Below are 18,419 nucleotides of genomic sequence, written 5' to 3'. Positions count from 1 at the left end.
AACCATTAACAGTTGGACTTGATGACCCTTGTGGGTCCCTTGCAACTCAGAATATTCTGTGAATCTTACCTCCAAGTAAACTCATGAAAAATTCCTATTACTACAACTTTTGAAATGGATCACAAGCTATGAACAATGTTAAATAAGTAACAATTTCTCCATTTAAAAAGCTGGATCCTTCCATCACCGGGAAGGGAACCCGAGCAATGCAGAGGTTTTGCTACGTCCCTGACCCAGGAATTCCCTCTCAGTCCTGCTCAGTCCATGCCTGGCGCAAGTGGAGCTGACACCTTGCAAACACCAGGCACAGCTGACACTGAACTGAATGGTTTGTGCCATTCCAGACTGAATTCATTCAAACCTCACTGACCTCTCCCATTCTGCACAACTGCATTAAAAATTAAAACACCTTTTAACAGACCCTTTATCTTCATCACTTTCATCTTTTTCAAACTTCATAAAAGAGCACTTTTTTTTCAATGATTTTTTTTTTCTCACATGCTTTTTGCAGGGAAATTCCCTCTTGAGATAAAGCTGCATTCTGCTCCAATCTTACAAGAACTTTTACAAATATAGTTCTGCTCAGGAGGTTTGCTCTCACCCCAGCTCTGACAGGTTCAAACTACCAAGTTACCCCCCTCTCTTTGGAGAGAACACGAAACCAATCCCTTCCCCACTGTTCCCTTTCATTACTGTTCAAATACCTCCTCCCCCAGCTTTCTCTAGTTAGCAGCACTAACTCCTACAGATGCTGACTGATTTTCTCACACCAGAAATCAATTATAAAATTTCAGTGTTGAGGGAACTTTTACATAAAATAATCAGCAATCCAACAAATACTACTAAATGCTTTGAGTGGGAACACATGCATGTTTTCTTCCTAGTTTACCTCAAGTGTAAAGTTTGTCAACTTACTTGCTCAAATCAAACATATGACACTTTATGTAAACAGTTCAAAAAACTGAAGAAAAAAGAGTTTAAGATTTTAATTAAATAGTAAATGGAACTGCATTCTTCCTGTGAAGCCAGGCTCATTCACTTCCAAAAGCTGTGTGCATCACACAGTTAGTATTTGCTTTTGAGGCATTTTTCCTTAGTGGTAGTGAATAAAATAAAACTTCCTCTAGATCCCAGTACTCCAAACACAAAGAAACTGTACACAAATGTATGTTTTATAAGCATTACCTCATTATATCTGTTGCTAGGTATTTTGATGCTGGTTTTTCTGACTTCCATATCAACCACTAAACCTTGGACCACAGGCAGTGTGTACTGGTAGTTTCTGAAGTCCTGAGGATTAAAACAAGATTTCAATTTAGCAGTGATGATCATCATTAACACTGTAGGTTTCATGACTATCCTGGTGACTACTGCTTGGCCCATTCAAAGAACTGTAATCAGTGACTGGAAGGCAGGGAGGGACAGAGACACCACAGGGTGTAACCCATGTAATTGCAGTACACAAATGAAAAAATATCTCTTATATCAAAATTAATGTTCTCCAACCTTGAATATCATCACTGTATATAAGAAAGTTTGCTCTGTGTTCTGTTACATTACTAGATGGAGTTATTAGTTTTTCTAGCAGTGAGATTAAGTCATGCATCAAAGAGAATTTCCTATATTGAAAATATTTGCAACCCAGGAAGAGATAATAACATCCCTTCAGTCAGAGCACGATGTAATCAGAGAGCTGTGACTGCACACTGTGATGACCCAGCACTTCTGAGGAAGCAGTCTGAGCAAACAATGCACTTATTTCAAAATCCAAACATCCTCCAGCAAACAGGTTTGGGATATTGATTTGGGTACCTTGTTACAATTCACTGTGTTGTTGAAAGCCAACACCACTCTCAGTAACAGCAGGGAAATTCACCCAAATCCCCACTACTTCCTCTTGCATCTCCTGGACCTTCCAGCTGCTACGTGCACCTGGAGCCCCCATCTCCCCACACAGATCCACTCACACCAAGGGAATGACAAATTCCATCACAGACTTACTGCAAGGAGGTTCATGATCGTGTGTCCAGTCTCTCCAAACAAAGGCTTACGGAATCTGACACTAAAAAGTGGGCATGGATAAACTGGAATGAAACAGAAAAGAACAGGTCAGGTAGAAATTTACATACCCAGATTGTGCAAAATCAGACCCAAATATCATCTCCTCGGTTGAATGTGGTAAGCAGCAGCTAAAGAAGAGAGTGGGAAGACTGGAATTTAAAAAGCAAAAGGGCAGAACAGGTTCAACATTATAATGACCTCACATGTGTCATAGCTGCTTGCCCACCATGCCAGAAACAAGAATAATTATGTGGAAAGCTTGCAGGTGCCACACTGCAGGACTGAACTGGCGACCTGGGTCCTGATGGCAAAGATGACCTTTCTAAGTGCTTCTTGGAAATGGCTTCTATTTTTGCACAACCATCCTGCTGTTCTCCACTACAGCACCATCAGTCTTTCAGTTCTGTGGCTGACATTCATGTGATAACCCAGATTATTTTTATTTCCTGTTTTCATTATTTCATGGGAATGTGGCAAACTCCATAGGGGACATCAAAAACAATTTAAAGGACATTTATGGTATGTCAGTGATGTAAAATATCTGCATTCCTTGGCTGACATCCATACCTGTAAAACATCTGTGATGCAATTCTGAGTGCAGGGCATGGATCTGGCTGCATTACGTTATGTTGCAGCAGAAGCCATCACAATGCTTGGAACATGACTCATGCTCTGGTACATAATGCCAAGGTTTCCTAAACACATGTTTGAAGGAGGATTCCTAAGCTATCCTCAGGCAAACACTCAGCCTGATTTCCCCAAATGCCACACTGCCAGTTCCCAGTGTGGTCAGAAGGGACTGCAGAGCCCTCAGCATCATGTGAATAACATGAGGATTTCCTGATGGAAATCGCTCCAGCCTCTGCACACTGATTTGAACCTGGAAGCACCACATGGCAACCAACCCCTGCCCAGTGCCCTGAGGCACCAGCAAGGGCTGAATTTCCTGTGTCTGCCACCCTGGTTTCAAGCAGCAGCTCAGCTCCAGCCCAGATGCTCCGAATTCCCTGAGCCTGAGCTGCTGGGCTGATCTGTGGATGCTCAGCAGATGTTTCCTGCACACCCAGCAACCCCAGGGCCTCCTGCATCTGATCTGCACAGCCAGCAGCACTGCACAAAGGGCTGGCTTCTGACAGCTCCACCAGCAAGCAGGATGGAAGGAAACCTGGGCCACAAAAGCAGCACCTTCCAGAAAGAAACTGAGGCAGTGCCCTGCAGTCACAACTGGCACAGCTCAAGGGAACATCTCTAAAGCCAAACCTCAGCTGTGGGAATGATGCAAAGCCTGGCTTCCCAGGTACTCTTCCTTGTCACTATTAAAACACTTCTTTCTGTGCTCAGAAACAGATGTCTCATCCAAAATATGAGCATTTTTGTTTGATTTTTCTAAATACTGATGGGAATAATGCACTACTTTAAAAATGCCTGCAGATACACACAAAAACCTATACAACTTTAACATGAATGGTTCCTTGGACAAGTTTAACCTTCAGTCCTCATCCTCAGAGGGCAAATTTTGAGGATTTTATTTTTCTCCTCCATAAACACATGTATTTTGTGGAAAATTCCCAATGTTCTCAGAACTTTAAAAGTTAAAGTGACAAATCTCTGCACAGCTTATTATAAAATTTACTTTGTTAAAATGTTCTGAAAGAGTTCTGGGAAAAATTAGCAACAGACCATTTTCATAGTAATTCAGATTAATGAGACATGCCAATTAAAACTGAAGATGAGTAAGACATACAATTTTTGGCCCATCATGGTGGACAAACTGCCAGTAATGTCTTTGCTCCAGCAATGGTAAATGTCTTTTGAAAATTATTTTATCTTAACTTTATGCCAATTTTATGCTAACTGCTAAGATTTTGTTCAGATGAAACATTCCCTCCAGCCACTTTAATATTAGTTCCAACAGAATTTTTGCAACAAACTGCCAAGTTTGTTGCCCCTGCACACATGTTGCTACTCTCTGGAAAATAAATACAATTTTAAAAATTTAAAAGTAAATGGTCTTTCATTTCAGCATGGAAAAAGCTTAACATCTCAAAGCTCTCCCTTGTGCCATCTACACCAGCTAATCAGACTTGTTCTGCACATCACTCTCATGTCACTAACTGGATACAAATATGCTCAGAACTACATTTGTCTCCACAAAAACCTCCCTGAGGACCCAGCAGAGTTGTAAAAAGGCCCCATCACCACCTCAGTGCTGCACTGTGGGCCTGACACAGCTCTCCCTTGCCTGTTTGAGCCTGGGTGGCTCTGACAGGTGCCAATCCATGGCTGGGGCAGTGCTGTGCAGCAGAATTCACCCATTCCCCTGCAGAAGGTACTCACGCCTGTACTCAGCTCCCAGTCTCAGCATCAGCCGGATGGGGAACACTTTGGCCCAGGGAGTCTCCCACTTCTGGATGAGGATGCCAAACAAGTAGGGTGGGGTTGGGAGCACCAGGTCCTGCAGGGACTGATAGGTCGCTGCAACGTACAAGAACCCTCCGTGTTCTTTGCTTCCAAGGAAGCTCTGGCTGAAAAAGGAGTGTCCCAGGTTGCCAACAATGTTACCTATGGGAAAAAAGAAAAAAAAAAAGAGTTCATTACTTCACTGGATTGAGAGCTGGATCAAGAATGTCAGGAGTTTTTCAGAAGGGAAAAAAATCCATGTTAAATTCACTTTTCTTCCTGGAGCATTAATGTGTATGAACCACATCTGAAACAACGATTTGCTGCACACAGGTGCTCAGGTCACCTCCTGTGCAAAAGTGCCCCAACCTGGCCTTGGACACCTCCAGGGATGGGGCAGCCACAGCTGCTCTGGGCAGCCTGTGCCAGGCTGTTACTGCCCTTCAGGATACCACAGCAGAGTTCAGGCCAATACTGCTGCTAAGGTGGCACCTGAAACCTCCCCCTGGCACTATGGACACAAAGCCTTTCTTCAGTGCCTTACAGATATTCAAGGGACTTCCACTGCAGAAGCTGCTGTTGTTTGAACTAAACTTTTGGACTCAGCTGAAGTTTAAGGAGGGATGTGCGCCTGGACAAACAATTAGTGTCCCCTGGTTGTCCTTCCATTTAGGCAAACCTGCCTAAATGCTCAGGGTACCTGCTCAGACATGTACTGAAGATCTGGGTCATTTCAAGAATTACACAAAAGACTGTTTATTTCATTAGTACACTTAATGTAAAACGCAACTGAGAGACACAGGGGAGAAACACCACTAATTTTTATTCATATTTCTACTCTTTGATGCTTCTGATTTCCAAAAATGTTTACACTTAAATGGCTGAATGAATCTGAATGTTGATTAGGTTATTATAGCATCCAACACAGCATTTAACACAGAAGCAAAGAACCATGGCATGATTCCTTTTATCAAATGACAACAACAGCATGCAAATAATGTACAGAACAGCTGATCACAATTCTCCATAGGAAGATGTGAATATTAACAGTGCTGATTTGCTCTCAAAGAAAAAGACAATTTCAGAGAGCGTGATGTGCTTGATCACACCACTCATAAGGAACTGCATGGGACTGAGGTACTCATGCAGACCTCCTGGGCTTCTGGAGCAATCCCAGACTTTCCCACCTGCAGACAGACTGCTAAGTAGGAGTTTCTGCTCCTTCACCACCTCATAACAAGTGTTTGTATCTGAACTCAAGGCGGTGATGTGCACATCTCCATCTGCACATCCACTGGACACCACCTGGAGAGTTTCTTTCTTTTACACACATGATACACACACAGACAAAAGCCAGGCTTTAAGTAAGTAAAAATATGAGTCAGAGAAGTGATACTCTGATATCCAAAGTAATACAAGTTATAATAACACAGCTATTGCAGCCCTCCCTCTGGAGATGTGGCCATGCTGCTCTGCACCTCTCCAGACCACCCTGGCACAATCATCACTCAATACCATCCTTCACATTACCTTAGGTCCTTCAGCTTTACATAAAGTGACTGTCAGGTCTGTAAGCAAAAGGCTCCTTTTACACTACAACTAACAAATAAGCTCAAGGAGTTCCTTATTTTTCAAATTTCACGCCCCTTTGTGGATTTTTTTTTCTGTACTCGCAAATGCTGCACACAATTAGTTATTAGGTTCCCTGTTAGAAGGTGACAGCTTTGGCAGCCCAGCATCCCATAGCAGGGTGATGCTCATTCAGAGTTTGCCACTGTCCTGCAAAGCCAACCTGTAATTTTACAGGTACACACAGGCCAAAGCTGACATGATCACCCAGATCAAACTCCAGAACTCCCAGAGTGGCTACAACTTCTCAGCTGAGCATACTTGATGAAAAGTAGCTACTGGTCAAAGTACCATGAGTAACAGAGCCTCACCAAATGTCAGCTGCTGAGAATCCCTGCTCCTGCCCCTGTGCAAGTGCAGCTCTGTCAGCTGTGCTGGGACACCAATGCCTGCTCAGTGAAACACCAATGCACCAACGTGGGCATCCTGCTAGTGAGTGCAAACCAGTGTATCCACTGGTGTTCATGAGAAAGATTTTCACTCATCTAAAATAGCTGCTGGCACTCGTTTGCTTTTGCAGTTTCCACCTACCCTCACTAATCGCCTCTTCTTCATTTATACTTCCTTTTCCCCTTCCCATCTGTTCTTACCCAAATAGAGCTACAGGCCTGATAATAAAGTTCTTGGTGAGGTTCTCAGTTCCAACAACATGATCACAATAATCCTTTTTACCCTTCAAGTGTATGACGTGTATGAACTGCCAAACTGCACTGAGTTCTGCCCCCTGTTCTGTGTATTTTCTGTGTGAGAGAGGCCAGGCAAAGTGCAGCTGCACAACCCCACAGGGATCTGAGACGTGTGGCACTGCCCACTGGAATGACAAAGCAACCAGACATTTCCACTTGAGACTGGTGCCAAGTGCTGCAGCAGAAGGGGATGACTACTTATTTTTTCTGTTTCAGGAGATGGAGCCTCAAGGCTCACATGCCTGGGATGCCTTAATAATATTTTTTCAGCCAACGGAAACGTGGAAAGAACCCTCAGAGTTGAATCTGCAACTCAGCTGTTCAGCCCCTTCCTTCCATAAGCCACAGCATCATAAATTACTCCTTCTGACACAAGCAGCTTGCACAGTGCAAGATCCAAGAGGCTGCCACCACTTCAAGAGGACAAATTACTGGGATTAGGTAGCTGTGCTGCAATTCATTATTTATAACAGCTTAAGAGCCTGGATGTGGACAGCATGGGAAGAAGCAAGTGTTTTCCTACACCCTTCTTTAGTGCCCTTTTCAGTCAGCACAACCAAGTCAAAGAGCCTCTTTGGACTTGTCCCTCAAACATTTCTGCCCTGACCAGGGGCTGTCAGTCCTTCCTGCCCTGCCTCTGAAGGTGATTCCAAGCCAAGGCCCCACTGAGCAGTTGCTATTCCCAGCCTGACAGTGTCAAACCAAACCCACTGCACCATTACACATTTTAAGCACAGAACTGTTTCAGAGGCTTGTAGAGAAAGTGTAGGCGTCAGAAAAACCTTCAAAAATAACTATCCTTTGCAAAAGCATGTAATTTAATTTAAAACATATCACAACTTCCTTTCTAATGAGGCAATCTCAGAGTGAGCAGAAAGGTGCCCTTTCATATATTAAGTTCCAGCACCTGACATTATTTAGGAAGTGCTTTAAGTGTGCATGATGCATCTAAAGTAGTTCTGCGGGAGGTCAGTACTTATTCTCTTTTCAATTATAGTGGATTATCCTTGACTTTAAATCTTAAGCATCCCTGCAAAGTTGTCCAGAAAAAAAAGGTGCTTTTATCCATAGTTTTTTGAATTCTTCAATTAGATATCTTTCCATGATGAACAATGTGCTTTGTACAGCAGTTTGGCAATCCCTTCTGGCCTCAAAACAGTCTATACCAGGAAAGGTAGATGAGGGGAAAAAAAAGATTCCTGCATTGTTTATTGCCCTCAATAAGTAGTGAAGCCAGTTAGGTACTTTTATCAAAAAATAGTGAGGTTAAATTCTTAATGCACACTTCCTATCTTTTGGTTAATTCCAGGTCAAAAAAAGGTAATGGCATCCAGACTCAGGCAAGGTATTTATTATTTGTGGCTTGGGGAAATCCATCCAGAACAGCCAGGAACTGCCATGTACCAAACTCTGCTGGCATCCTGAAAACCCCAGCACCCCAGTCCTGCAGCAGGAATTGCAAAGCAAAATTCAGCTGTGAACAATCTTGCCAGATGGATTTTCTTCAAGAGCAAATGAGCACGTTTCCTTTGGAAAAGGAACACAAAGCCCATCACTCCAAGAGCCACAAAGAGCCACAGAAGAGCCAAGACCATGAATGCACTTTGATGCCCCCAACACATCTGTAGCAGATGCCAACACTGAGAAAAACTTTCATATCAGCTCCACATTCAAATTTCTGGCCATGGTCAGCGTCTCTTTATTGAAACACATCAGAAAGCAATTTGGAAAGAACTTACTGCTATTGCCAAGGGCCATAATGCTTCACTTACTACCACTGAGAGCAGCAGCTGCCAGCATCCTAAACTTTCTCAGGCTGCTCTGTGGCAGTCCTCCTAACATCACTCGCTCACCTCATACGAAGTTTGATTTTGTCTCCACCTTTCCACAGACCAATTGGTTAACCTGTTCTTGTTCAGAACACCTGCAAGGGCTTCTTCACAGATCTACTATTAACTACCACCATATTTAATTAAAACCACACCGGGTAAAAAAAGCATAAACTGTGTCTGGGATAGACCCACCCTCACAAGGAATATCCCCAAAAACCAGGGTGACCACAAAGCCATTTCAGGCAGTTCCCAGATTTACGTTTCCACTACAAAAGTAACAGTAGCTTTTATTGTCTTCCAGCACAGAGCTGATGCACTGGGCATCTCTGGCAGCACTACATTAACACATCCAACTGCCTCAAAGTACCCATTCAGACAGACAGAAGTCTGAATTTCCCATTCACTGCCAGGCTTATAGCCAACAGACAAAGATAATAATGGGATTACTACTACAGCAGTGCAACTACTACAACCACAACAGAAATCATTAGATTCCAATTTCAAAACAAGAAAAGCAACACAGCAGGGAGCTTGATGACAGAGGGGCCAGAGGAAAAATAAAGTGATGAAAAGTGAGCAGCAATAAATACTTGCCTTGAATGACTTTATTTTTTTATAACTCACATGCATACAGTTTACAGTGAAAAATACCATTTTTTCCTTCAAAATCTCTCTGCTGCCATCCTACCAGAGCCAGCCTGCAAACAACACCCAGCACAGAGGGCAGGACTCTGCCTCCAGAACAAGTTACCCCTTCAGGAAAGCGGAAACATCTGGGAAGAGGCACGAGTACATACAAGTACTTTGTGCTTCTAGGCTTGAGCACAGAATTTGAGCTCGTAAATTAATGTGACTCATGAAGAAATCATTTGCTATGGATTGGGCTTTAATCCAACAAACAAAAAGGGATGCTGTGTTTTCCCACTGAAAACAAGACCAAGAAATCTAAAATCACTTCAAAGCAATATCAACAACATTAAAAGTAATTCTTGTTTCCATTCCAATAAAAAGTACTGTATGCACCTTTTTATTATGGTTTTTAAGAAAACTTATACTAAAGGAAATAAATAAAAAACATCCACAGAATTTATTTCAGTTTCCTGATACAGAATATATTTAAGCCAATATATTATATAATAAAAAAATGAAATGGTGAGGCAGGCTGTTAAACAGTCTCTAAATTCTACTGGGAATTCTTGTTTGCTCTAAATGTCTAAATCATCTCATTGCCAGGAGAGGTGCAGTACCTCTGAAATGAACAGCTTGGAAAGCACGGCTCCACCTACAAGAGCAGAACTGCTAACCACTTCCAAGGGATTACAGTCACCAAACTGAAACCCCTACAGCATCACCTCCTCTCTGCCTGAATAATGTTTAAAGCAGCCAAGTTACAAATATGCTAACAGATCCTTCTGCCTCTCAACGCGTGCCTCGGAAAGAAAAAAAGGAAGGATGGTGAAAGAGCATTCCCAAGTGCTTTGGGAATTCATCAAGGTGCACTATCTACAAAACCTGCAGGCATTATACAGTAACTGAAGGTGTCTGTCTACTCATCCTTCATGTCTGAAACACAACACACAGCAGATCCTACGGAAAGAAAACACACAGTGGAATTCTTCAACAGCGACGTTCGGTTTCTGATTAAGAACTGTACAATAGTAAGCAGCTCTTAGCACCAGTGGAATTGCAGGATATCAAATTACTACCACTACAGTACTAAAAAAGAATTCCAAATACATTATGTAGGAGTTATAAATTATGTATTTCTGTAGTGTAATTATACAGAACTTCATAGCAATATACACACCAAGCTGGATTTATATCTGCAATATACATATATACACATTTATATGCACATGCTTGCCATTTTTCCCATCTATCTCCCTCTGAATAACATCATTATAAGACAAAGAAAATGTATTGAGGTTTCGAACAGTACTTGTTTGCCATGCACACAAGATCCATTATGACATGAGATAATAATACATTCTGAACCTGGCAACCTCTCTGGACAAGTTGACCTTTATTGTACAAAGATATTTTAGGAAACAAATATCTTTCATTATTTTATTAAAGTACTGGATTCAATCACTCCAAAGGCATTACAAACGATAAGCAGAACCTCTTGTAAATGTATTTTCAGCATATAACCTTAACGTGATCCAATTTCACTTCTGGAAAACAACCTTTATCTTCTGATGAGTGGAACCAAATACTTGCATATTTCCTTATTCAAGGACTTTTGAATTCTAAGGTCCAACAATAATACCTAGAAGTGGAAGCCTATATACTTAGTAAATGTAAAATGTGCAATGATTTATAAAAAAGTCTTGCAATCAAGATTTAAAAGATCAAAATTTTAAAATTCAGGGATAATTTCTGAAATGCTCTACAGTTCATTCTGGGCACACATACACATTTATTATTTTAAAATATAAATAGGATCTCCATAATGTAGTAACAGACACAGGCAGTAAGAGAATCAAACTCCTGAACTACCTGGTCAGGAGATATTGAACATATTATCCACAGGAATCCTCACCATTTTCTTTCTGGCTGGAAGATTTTGGAGCAGCTCTCCAGGTTAGCAGGATTTTATCTGGTGGGATGAGAACACTGAATACTGACAACCAACAAGTCATCCCCTTAACAGCTTCGATCCTTATTCTCTTATTAAAAGAGCCATTCACTGTGACAAAAATGTATCTGATTCTGTATGATTTTCAACAAGAGAACATTCCTACCTGCTAAGGCATCCCGGTAAAGTTGCACAAAATGGTTAAAGATATCCTTAGGCAAACATTTCTCATCAGGCAAGCACTGCAGCAGAATGACGATCTCCGACTGCCCCACCGCGTGCATGCCCTTCGTGGTGAAACACCAGCACTTCCTGTTCACATCTGCACGGATGGAAACACGGATCAGCAGGGCAGAATTGCAAAAAGGATGCCTAAATTTCACTGCAGGAAGACAGCTCTTGCAAGGAGCAGTTTTACAGCACGTATTGTTGTGTTATCTGTCACACAGACAAATTACGTCCTACATCTGTTACCGTGAGGGCAAGCACATCCCAAACAAGAGCAGCTCAGTAATTCCCAGTTTACAGCTAAGGAAGAGCCAGAGTATTACAGCTCCCAGTCAGATCTTGGGATTAACACCACAGAGCAGACTTTTAGCAGTTTGTGTATTCAAATGAAAGGACAGGATTTAAATGTGACTGAAGGAGCCTGGGAACAGGCCAGGCTGTTGGCTGTGTGTACCATGATCCTGACAGCTAAAACAGTTTCCAGCAGTGATATCTTCCTTAATATGGAGAGCTGGATGTCAGGTGTCTCCATGAGACCTCACCGTGTTGTTCTGCTTCACAGGGATGTTAGTAATGATACATGCTCTGAGCTTCATCTCTTGAGAATACTAAGTAGTTGAAATAAAACCTCAATATATGTCTATAATATATTATCTTTTTATACATATGCAAAACATTGTACTGCAACCCAAGAGATGCTGAAAGGTTTATGAACAATTTATTAACACAAAACTGTCCTTCCCAATTTCTCTATCATGCTTCTATCCAGCAGAGATCAGCTGATGAACTGGAATGAGAAGGCATCCATATGCCTCCCCACTCCTCCCTCAGCACAGGTGCACACAGGCACAGGACAGAAAGGGACAGAAGAGGTGCACAGGGGAGTGCAACCTCTGCATTGTTATGGGATCCCTGCTTTTTTCCAGAATGGGATGACAGGAGAATAAGTGAAGCAACCAAAGAAAAATGGGTGATAAAATACCCTGCTCTGCTAAGCTCTACAGGGGACATTGATCTCCAAACCTGAGACTGGAGGCTCCATCAGAACAATTTCTATTTTCTACGTAAAATTATTTGTACTGGTACCTAAATGACCAGAAAAGGGCATTTTGACATTTAACTTAATATGGCTCAATACAAAGTTTTCAACCTGTACACTTTTTCTGAGACTCTCCTACCAAATAAAAATGCTGCTGTTCCTACTAATAATCTAGATAACATTCCTCTACTCATAGACTAAGATTTATTTAATAATAAACACTTACAATTTACTATTTTTACCATGGACAGCAAATTAGCATTTAAAACAAATACTAGAGGGTCAGGGCCACCATCCTCCAGCTGCTGCATGACAGAGATCTGAGAAGGTCTCTCTTCCACAGCATAGTCTACAAAAGAAACAAACACAATGAAATCCATAAATTACTGGTATGGACTCTACATTATAATCAGTTAACCCCAATTCCAATTCCTTTTATTTTGACCTTTTAGACAAAAACTTATTTAAGTATTGCTGGTTTAAGTGATTGTTTCCTGGACTGGTATTTTCAAACTTCAACAGAATTTATGAGATAGCCTCTGTACATCCTTTACAAAGGTGCACCTTGTTTCAGAAAAATAACTATTTTTCAGTATCAACTAGAGGAGAAAATTGAAATCAAATTGAAAAAATGTGTCACAATGTCAACTGAAATCCCAAATGACTAAGAAGTCAAGAATTGTTATTTAAATCATAGTAAGGCTGAAGGGCATCGCTCCTGGACTACCATAAACAGCTAACACAGGATGGAACAGATCTGAAATTAAATGCTGCTCACATTTTGGTTTTGACACTATCCTGAAATAAAAGGTTACTTCCAACTTAACATTAGAAATGCACCGTGTCAGCAAAATATCTAATAGGAACAAAACAACCAGAGAAAATAAGTTCATTCCAGGGATATATTAAAGGATGTCATGAATCAGACTGTGGAAAGCAATTTTATGTAAACAAATACACATTTTCTAATCTTTTCAAAATTAGTTTTTAATTTTCTGAAGCCTCCTCAATTTGGATCCTTTATATAGGGATATCACAATGACTAAAAGCTGCACTGTGGGCCATGATGTACAATAGTGTTGTTGAATGCAGTGCTTGGGGATGCCTCAGACAGAGCCCTTGTTCCAACAGAATTTCAGAGAAGGGAAGCATGAATATTCAAAAGGCTAATTAAAACCTAACTCTGTTTGAAACATTCCCCACAGTCCGATTAGTAAAGAAATTAGCACATGTTTCTGGACTGCAGTTAATTTTTAGCTTCATGTTTTACTTGTTACTGGAATTTCATTGCAAGGTGGGGCTCTTCCTGGATGCAAATAGGGACCAATTGTGCAAAGGAGTGGCCCAACTTTTACCCACGAGTGCTTACTGAGAATTCTTTCCAATACTCAGCACACTGCCAGAATCTTATTTTTAAAACCAACATAGTAGCCAGTAGGTTATTGCATCTGGTAAGTATAAAAGCTGGCTGCCAAATTATACCCTCACCTCCTTTTACTCCAGTGGAGATGAGAATTGGAGGAAGACCATCTTCAGGAATCAGATTCATTGCACTGCCAACAGGACTGCCAACCTGAGTTATATTTCCCGAGAATACAGAGGCATTATCAGTCTACAAGAAGCAAACAAGGAAGGACAACATTAAAACAGTAATAATGATAAAAATGTAAGAGCTGGCTGGCTAAATTATTATAGATGTAGGTGAAGGAGTCTGTGTCTGCTGGAGAAACAGAAGCACCAAGTAATTTGGCTCTGTAACAAGAGATGATCATGTGATGACTTCTGTATGTGAACTATTGCTAGAAACTCTGCTCAGAGCCTGCACCTCCCTTCTCTAACATCATACATACCCATTTCTTCACAAAATCTTAATGCATCTATGCCCATTTGAACTTTTTGCAGAGTCTCAATTCCACTTACATGAGGTATGGTGGACTTATTGTTAACTTTATCTGCACTTTCCTGCATACATAATTTTGTGACAGAATATTCTTCTGATCCACACTATGATATTCTTATTGTTTCTAACTCCTTACTGACCATGACTCACCTTTTTTAAAGCATGTGTTAAGCAAATATCCTTCACACACCAGCTGTATTGCCAAATAGCTGGAAGCCACAAAGACAACAAACATTCTCAATGCTTTGCCCCAAAACTCTTCATTTCATTTAAAAAGATATGGTTGTTTCAGCACTCTGCAAACATTCAAGTAAGAACAACACTTGCTGTGCAACGTATTAAGACAAGCCTGAGCAGATTTCCTGCATCAGTCTTACTGCAGTCACCACAGCAACTCACAGACCTCTCACAACCAAGGCAAACACAGGATTTTGAACACCAAACACTGCCTTACTTCTGCTGATGAAGTGTTGTTGGCCATGGGCTTTGATGGATCATGAGACACTGCTAAGGTTCCCGTGGAAGTTGTCCCAGCCACTGTCAGCTTTGCTGCATCGGCAACTTCTCCATTGGGTAAAATCCCATCAGCAAACCAAACACGCCTTTGTTCTCTAGGCTGAGCCACTGGAGAGAACGTAAAAAACCAGCATTTAACATCTCACAGCAACACTGGCTAGGAAACTGGAAAATCTGAGTATAAAACAGCAAAATGGAAAAAAAAATAAAATGTGGACTGGAAGGAACTTAAGACATCACCTAGTGCATTCCCTATGGCAGCATCATGTACAGACACAACCACTGAGAACAGTTTACATGTCCTGAAAAACCTGATGTCTCTGCTGAGGGCAGGAATAGCTCACTGCATTAGCCATTATTTGGAATGGATGAAATGCAGCTATTCTTTTCAAATGCTTGCTACAGGTAAACTGAAAGAAAAAGGAAGTATTCTCACCTTCTGCTCCAGGATGCTTCAGAACTCCCACAGGTACCATGACAGTGGGAGGCGGGGAGCTCAGGGCGCCCGAGGCCTGAGCCTGCTGCAAAGGAGGGATAGTAGAACAGTATTCAGCAGGATTGTTAGGGTTAGGGCTCTGGCTTGAGGCACTCATCATGTTCTCCCAGGCTTGAGCTAAAGCAAACAAAGAACAAGAGCCATGAACACAGAGAAGGTATCCAACAGTCCAAAGCACTGTGTTAAGTTCTCAGCTGTCAGGATGGACCCTGCCACCTCCCAAAGACCATTCCCTCCATGTAACAGCCCAGGAGACTGCAATTAAGCATGAAAAGCACAAAGAGAAACTGCACTGGCCCTGTGCAATAAAAATATCAGCCCATAGAGAAGTATTTTCTGAAAAGGGTTAAAATACACTTTGATTTGAGTGATGCTTAGTTCCTCGTGCTTAATTTTGTTTCTTCTTCGAAGATTTAATTGAAAACAGTCAATGTGTACATATATATATATATAAATATAAATATATCACAATGCATGAAGACATAGACATTTTTACTACAAATCTTTCATAACCCACAAAACACTCAAACAGATTTAGCTTTCATTTATAATAAAAAGCACCCTGCATTTCTTTGTGTCCAGGGCAGTTGCGTGCAAATCAACAACTTTTATTCTTAAATGTAAAAAAACCCTTGCACTATTAATTTAGAAGACATGACTTGAGCTTTAATTCAATTGGCCAAACTGGCCAAAAAATAACACATAAATAATCTTTGTCAACAATATCTATCATAGGAAAATCTCTGGTGAGTAAACCAGACTATTTCCACAGTGCTACTTCTTTTTCACCTCTAAAGGAGGCTTGTAGCAAGATGCCAGAAAATTCATGTGTGTGTTTCCACCCACAATCATACCACTGTGTTACAAATAAATGCATTCTTTGAGTCAGGCATAAATATCATGGCACCTAAGCTCTCAGGGCATGTACATCCCTGGGTTCCTTCAGCTGCAAATTGTTAGAAAACCAAGGTGGAAATAACAAGATCAAAAAAAGGCCAAACAGAACTCAACAGAACATAAACCCTCCTGCTTCCCCCATCAACCTGCAAAACCAATAGTGAAATGCTTGTCAATGAAAAAGGTATTGGCATTCCAGATGAGAAAATTACTTGAACCAAAGCACTTTTTAAACAGCAATTCTGTACCAGTTATAGTAAAAGTCCTGAAAGAAGAAAGTATTAAAAATGCACAAAATTACATGTCCAGGGCTCCTTTATTAGAAAAGCAAAAGAGCATTCTTAAAGTCTTCTTTAAATGAAGCAAAGTGCCGAGTCAGCACATCTACCAACTGAAAATACACTAAAAATAGCATTGAAACTGATGAAACACATAGCTTGGCCATGGAAACGTGCCAGAAAACACACAACCCTCCCCTCACACCCCAGTCAAACACAAACCAGGTTCTGAGCAATCAAGTGAAATAATAACTGCTTTTATAGTTCCTACCCCTGCTTCCAGGACTGTGCAAAGATTAATGCTTAACCTGCTGCACTGCCAGGGACAAAAGCCCCAAAAGCTGCACTGACAAAGAACCTGGAGGGATCAGGAGGGGTGGGATGCAATCAGGCTGCAGGTGAACTAACCCAAAGCATCACCACAAAGCACTGCAGCAGGGACAGGAACAGAGGGAGACAGGGCAAGCACAGCACTGGCCTGGAAGGAACCAGGCACTGGTGGCACTGATTGCTGCCATTAATGTGCATCTGCCCTGGCAACAGGACAGAGAGGCCTTCAAATGAAATCAGTATAATAGGATCAGTTTTATTATGTCTTTTTAAAACAACACTTTGGCATCAACAAAATATTTACAGATTCTTCCCTTCCCCCAGATGAAAATTAATCCTACTCACCGGGACAGAGCCAGCTGTCTTTTGCTAAGTGTATTTGTAATTCCTTGTTCTTGTACACCTTGAAATGTGTTCATTTCTCCATCCCAAAATGTAACAGTTTAGAACCTCTTCAGCATCATTACTGGGACTAGTTTTTAATTTCTAGATATTATACCCTACAATTTTCTGTCACCTTACACATTTGGCCTAGAGTAAAGAATTATTAATAATTAAAACCTACCACTGCACAGCAATTAATGTTTAATATTTTTGAAGCATTCCATCTTTTTGAGTTTTCTTCTGAGAAAATTATATTCCTGTTTAATAACAGAGACTGTCTACTTTTATATTCTCATCTCAAGACTAAGCACTCAGTTACTTTCAACCAAACCTGAACCAATACTCAACTTCTTTGGAGAAAAAATAAAGCTGTGACCTTAAGTTTAGTTTAGATGTTCAAACAACAAAGTAAGAGATCTTTCTAAAAACAGCCCAAATAACCCACTATGCAGTAATATGTAAAGATAATGCCAAAATTACTTTCTGTGATGCTGACACAAACCACAATTTTCCTAACTAATTCTTGGTTAGAATCTCCGCTAAAAGTCTCCAAAGTTTAGCTAAACAATTGCAGCAATGGATATTCCATAATAAACCATCCTGATAATTACTGAACAGTAATCCTAACAGTTAAGAGTTTGCATTTAGAGCCTGAATTTCTCTGACTTCTCATTCTACTTTTTACACGTTAGAATGCACCTCTCAGACCTTTCTCTACCACTGAATTCACTTCTGGCATCAAGTTTCAGTGATCCAGACATACACTTATACCCCAGGACCAGGACACCCATTCACTTTCCCACTAATAAGCCAAAATGCCTGGAATTTCTCAGGACGAGACAGGTTATCTCATGAATTCAGCACCCACATGGGTCCTCTCTCAACCTAATCCAATTTCTCTGCCTTCCCAATTCAAGACAGAAGAACTGAACATTGAGTCTTCCAGCAGCAGCTGTCTCAGTGTCATGGACATAACTCAGCTGGGCAGATCCCAGAGGTAACTGCCAGTGTGGGAAGTTCTGGAGATTTTCACAGGCCTCAAGAGAGTGCTCTGTGTTTGTCCATATTTACAGCACAGCTCTGAAGTGTCAGTACAGTAAAGAACCACACACAAAATACACTCCACAGCCTGCTGGTCAAAAGCAGAGTTTTTCCTTACACCAAG

At 41.1% G+C, this 18,419-nt stretch overlaps 1 protein-coding gene across 1 annotated transcript in view; it reads right to left on the bottom strand.

The window, feature by feature from the left end:
• The window catches only part of ZFYVE9 (zinc finger FYVE-type containing 9), a 55,862-nt gene that overhangs the window by 8,936 nt on the left and 28,507 nt on the right, over nt 1–18,419 (bottom strand). The window contains exons 6-13 of the mRNA XM_064428866.1: nt 15,306–15,482; nt 14,808–14,977; nt 13,942–14,065; nt 12,680–12,802; nt 11,353–11,508; nt 4,399–4,623; nt 2,002–2,084; nt 1,186–1,290 (exon numbers count right to left, since the gene is read on the bottom strand). Of these exons, the coding sequence (XP_064284936.1) occupies nt 1,186–1,290; nt 2,002–2,084; nt 4,399–4,623; nt 11,353–11,508; nt 12,680–12,802; nt 13,942–14,065; nt 14,808–14,977; nt 15,306–15,482 (1,163 nt within the window). The remainder of the gene's footprint in view (nt 1–1,185; nt 1,291–2,001; nt 2,085–4,398; nt 4,624–11,352; nt 11,509–12,679; nt 12,803–13,941; nt 14,066–14,807; nt 14,978–15,305; nt 15,483–18,419) is intronic.

The sequence above is a fragment of the Passer domesticus genome, chromosome 7 (assembly GCF_036417665.1).
Source record: "Passer domesticus isolate bPasDom1 chromosome 7, bPasDom1.hap1, whole genome shotgun sequence".
Classification (NCBI taxonomy): Eukaryota; Metazoa; Chordata; class Aves; order Passeriformes; family Passeridae; genus Passer; species Passer domesticus.
This window is presented reverse-complemented; position numbering and strand designations above follow the sequence as displayed.